The 5277-nt window shown below is 32.0% G+C and overlaps 1 protein-coding gene across 1 annotated transcript in view; it reads right to left on the bottom strand.

The window, feature by feature from the left end:
- Positions 1 to 4398: 4398 nt before the first annotated feature.
- The window catches only part of LOC119580727 (zinc finger protein 267-like), a 4682-nt gene continuing 3803 nt past the window's right edge, over positions 4399 to 5277 (bottom strand). The window contains exon 7 of the mRNA XM_037928824.1: positions 4399 to 4480. Coding sequence (XP_037784752.1) covers positions 4399 to 4480 — 82 coding nt within the window. The remainder of the gene's footprint in view (positions 4481 to 5277) is intronic.

The raw sequence follows: 5277 nt of genomic DNA, 5'->3' as shown, positions 1-5277 counted from the left end.
CTTTTTTTCAATTAAAAGCAAATGTATTCATTACCAATTAATAGAAATTGATACAAGTTGGGTGTGTGAAGGGAAAAACACTCCGACCAGATAAGGTGACAAAAACGAACTTCACCAATTAATGTATATTGTACAATTCAGGAATATGGTCAACAAATACAAAACTAAAAATCATTAAAGGTACACAATAGATTTATACCATTAGTATCACCATCATTATAACCTTTTTGCTTATCATTATTCTCAAGATAATAATACTAATGATTAATGTAAATCCTAAATGATCGTATCAATACTACTGATGATAATATTAACGATAATTTGAATGAAAATTAAATAGTAGGAATACAGATAATTGTAACTGTAATCCTACTACTAAAGGTAATAATTTGTGAGTTCTCAGTTAGATAAAATTAATGATGGTGATCATGGTAAGAAAAGGCAATAATCATTATGATTATGGCCATCTGATGATCGTAATAATAATTGCAACAAACCAGTTACAGATAGGGAAAATAAATTAAGGTCATGGACATGTTCTCAAGCTTTCTGTCTGCCACTTATCCTAATAAGTGGTTTCGTTTTGTGGAAAATTTAGTTTAGAATAATAGCATTTAACATTTTGTATATCTACTTCATCTGGCACGAAAGCTCACAAGAAGTGCATAGCATATTTAGCATGTATAATAAAATGACAGCGTCTGGTTTCCCAAGGTGGTCACCCATTCAAGTATTGACTAGACAATGTCCTTAATTTAGCTGATCGGACGAGTAGCGGTGACTTCAACGCATTTAACAATTTGTATATCTGATTTATCTGGTGCAGAAACTCACAAGAATTGCATGACATATTTAGCATTTATAATAAAATGACAGCACCTGGTTTTCCAAGGCGGTCACCCATCCATGTACTGACAAGACACACTTCTTAATTTAGCTGAGCAGACAAGAAGCGGTTACTTCAACGTGGTATGACTGTTAGGGAAAGAAATAGCAATCTGCATTATTATAGCAAGGCCATATACAGTCTTTGACTTTGCAGCAAATTCCTATTACTTGCCTTCCAGTTACGCCTACATTCACCAGTCACAAAAGCCGACCACTAAGGTAAGGAAATATCACTTGGGTTCACTGGTTAATAAAAACTACACAGACAGCACAGTCTTTCTTTAATAATTTTCCTGCTCTGGAAATCTACAAGGAATGGTACAGAACCAAAGTAGCTGCCTATTATATTGCTAAAACTTTAATCGAGAATGTTTTCTTAGATTATTTCATTATCATAATGATTTAATTCTTATTTTTGTTTTCTATACATTCTATAATTCTATAATTATTGCTAACACAATCATTATCACTTTACATTAATTATACCCTAATCCTTCTTCTTTTTATTCTTCTTTCTAAATCCGACGCCGTTGACTTTTACCCTATTTTGTATAAATTTAAGTATAATTTCAGTTTCTTTATACAAATATAAGAAGAGCTGTTTAAAAGTGGCAAAAAAAATGAAACAATTTAGCAATAAAAAAAAAATGCCAACAGCATTGGTTTTCCCCCAGCGATACCATCCAAGTACGACCAGAAACAACGTTCTCAATTTAGCATATGGGACGAAAGGGGTGCTTAGCGGGTTGGTTTTAGAGCCTTAAAACGTTAACCACTTTTCTCTCGGTGTTCGTCATTTTTATACATTCTAATATATATATTTTACTTTTTCTTTAAACTTCATGACATTCCAGCCATAACACTGAGATCTGCTCCATAATATAAGTATCAATCACAATCACCCACTTTTGGGGGATAGGAAATTTAAATTTGTTTTGGCCCCTTTTTTGACCTCCCGAACCCTTTTTACTAATTATCGAGCTGTGCAACTCTTGAAACAATACAAGGTGCCTTGTAAAGTAATGATTTTTACAAAATGAATGATAGCAATCATGGAAAAAAAAAAATCATAACAAAACAATTACGGATAGGGAAGACAAGTCAGTTATTGTGCCTCAATGTTGCACCACTTCTCGCAAAATTAAATAACTTTGAGTCAGTACTTGGATGGATGACCGCCTGGGAACACCAGATGCTGTTGGCATTTCATTACTCATTAAATTTGGAAAATCCCAGATGGTTTGCCTAAAACCACCCAGATTCCGTGAAAACTCCCACAGATCACTATATCTTATGGTGATTTGATATTACTAACCGCATAAAATGTTATTTAAGCCTATTTATATGTAGTTAAGATCATACAATTAAGAACATTGTTTCTACAGTGGTTTAGCCTTTTTTTGTGGCGAGTATTCTTGACATTCTATCCCGCATTGGGTTCCCTATCCTCAGAACTCTTTTTCCCTCGAGTGTGAGCAAGCTAAGAGTAGCCATGCGAAACGGCGCTTGTACAAAAACAGCTAGGAGGCAACAGAGGCAATTAAATGCATCGTGCCTATAAAGGTATCTGGTACAGGTGTTATGCTTTGATGGTCAACATACTGCTTAGTAAGGAAAGTACATACTAGATTAAATGAGAATTAAAAACAAACAAACAAAAAAATAATGAAAATTAGAAACCATGAAAATTCCCAGATCTAGGTTAGAAAACTCACCATTGGGAACACTGAATAGGAATTTGTCTTATAGCCCTTTTTTATGTTGGAATCAACAATGAAAAGACTATAATTGCAAGCAGGATTTGAATCCCAAATCACCATTCCTGTAATTAGTTGATCCTAATTATATATCTATAGATTCTTTTTCCTGCTTTTTGTTGCTTCTCTCACTCATGTATAGTAGTAGCATGAACTTTATTTATGGAAAAAAGTATTGATTGTACCAGTTTTCGTAAATGATTAGTGATCCTAAATTAGATTTAATTGTCTTAGTGATCATGTGTTATTGCATGGCAAATAAAACAAATTCCAACAAAAGATAGCAAATCAACATTGTAGATAAACAGTTATTTTTTGTCACCCATATATTTGGATGCTTTTGGTATTTGATAATATTTACTATATCAAGAATTTACAGCAGCTACTTCTATATTTGCTTACAGAACTCAATGGAAAGTATGCTTCAATCAGCAGCAAAACCGTAAAAGTAAATTTACCATTGCAAAGAGGGAAGCAGAAAACAGATAAAATCAATTTAGTGGTAATTGCATTAACAATAATAGTAATAATATTAGTAATGATATTTGCAAAAGAACAATGGAAATAATATGATAGAAATAAAGATAATAATGATCTCCAGGAAAGCAAGATCAAATTTACTAAAAATTGCGTCGGTAGTTTCACTAAGTGCAGTTGTTATACATGTACATTTCTTAACATTATATTTTGTATGACTGTCTTTTCTCCCTTTCCCAAGTTTTTGATTAATAGTAGCAAACCATGAATTCTCTGTAGAGTATTATGACACACGAAGTGATAGAACTCGAGCACAATTTCGTAAATCATGAACCATTATTGGATTTACTCCCTTAAGTGGTCGATTGAGATTGATCTCAGTATGAAGAACAAATCTCACTGATGTGACTCAATGTCATGGCATTGGAATTTGCAAATGGCGTATAAAAAGTAAGCAAATGGTATTAAAGAAGATCTGATCAGCGAAGTTACGCAATGTTAAGGCGCCCCAAGCCGCATTTCACTAAGGCCATCTCTGTTCTGATTAATCAACTCGAGGTAGGATGGGTGATTTTTAGAAAACATATTTACTTCTTTTTCAGTTGATAAGGGTGGAAATCAATAAATGTTTACAGGATAAGATTCGCAAAGAGAAGCACACAGCATAATGTCTTATTTCCACATCAGACAAAGATCTAGAAACTGTATACATCAATATTCTAAACTAAACTTGCACAATATGAGACTGCATATTAAGATAAGTGACAGAAAGCTTGAAAACATGTCCACAACCCAATAGCATAATAATTTACCAGTCATCCTTATCGCCAACTGGTTTTGCTATAATCATTATGATCATAATTATCTTAAGTGTGTGTATCATGATTAACGTGGTCATGATCCCTATGATTATTATGTTTTTTCTTGCAAGATCACTCTCAATTCATTTCATCTAAGTAATTTCCAAATTATCATTTGTGATAGGATTACAATCATATTCATTACTACTATTTAATTTTTATTCAGATCATCAATATTATGACCAGTATCAAAAAAATAAAATTAATACCATTACCATGACTATAATGATGATTTTCATAGTGTAGTAGTGATTTATAACAGATATGAATAACCAATCCTTGGTACAAAATATGTAGCTGCCACCACCTGGTTAATTTGTCCAGGAATGTGTAGAAGAGTGTGAGTAAAGCTAGAGAAAGTAAGTGTAAGTGTATAGGAGTTACCAAGGTTCAAGGATCAACACTGGTTAGTGTGGTTATGTCCGAGATGGAGTGCATGTCGACCAGAAGCCAATAGGTGCAGATTTATGGATTTTGATCTTTTGCCCATCTAAAAATCTATAAAAGTGATTTCACCATTTACATTAAAAGAATTTATCCTCAGGCACTCTATACTTTTCATTTGAATTCCCTTAAATTCTTCTCCTTTTTATCCTTTATATTTTCATTCTGCATTGATTCTTCCTAGAAATATGGTCAGTACTCAGTATATTATTTACCTTTTAAATGCAAGGATTCAGTCATTTCTTTTCCTATTTGAATTTACGTTCAAGAGTGATCAACACTTAAAAGCTGAGGGGATACATAATGGGATCTCAAAAAAGAAATTTAAGTGTGTGTGTGTGTGCACACATATATGCATATATATATATATATATATATTTTATATTATAATATATATATATATATATATATATATATATATATTTTATATTTTTATATATTTATATATTTATATATTTATATATATATATGTATATACATATATATACATATGTACATGGATTTGCATTAGTTTCATGGATCATAGCCAAAGCTCCAAACATACTGAAACTGTAATTGAAGATTCAAATGAACATTGTTCATAGTGACTAATATAGAAAGGGATATGAATGAGGAGTGATATCTCCACAGCATATTTCAATTATGTCTCCATCAAAAATACACACATATATGATGAAGATATATTTGAATATATAGGTAGAGATAGAAGACTGTAAGTAATGACATAGAAAGAGATAGAAAGTTATATTGATGAATAGTTATCATTATTCATAAACCGCTAAAGAGGTACGATGAAAAAAATAATTGTATACATATGTACTTGTGTATGTGTGCGTGGGGCATATTTAGGT

This window comes from Penaeus monodon, chromosome 14, assembly GCF_015228065.2.
Source record: "Penaeus monodon isolate SGIC_2016 chromosome 14, NSTDA_Pmon_1, whole genome shotgun sequence".
Classification (NCBI taxonomy): domain Eukaryota; kingdom Metazoa; phylum Arthropoda; class Malacostraca; order Decapoda; family Penaeidae; genus Penaeus; species Penaeus monodon.
The sequence above is the reverse complement of the archived record's forward strand: the minus strand, read 5'-3'. Positions and strand labels throughout refer to the sequence as shown.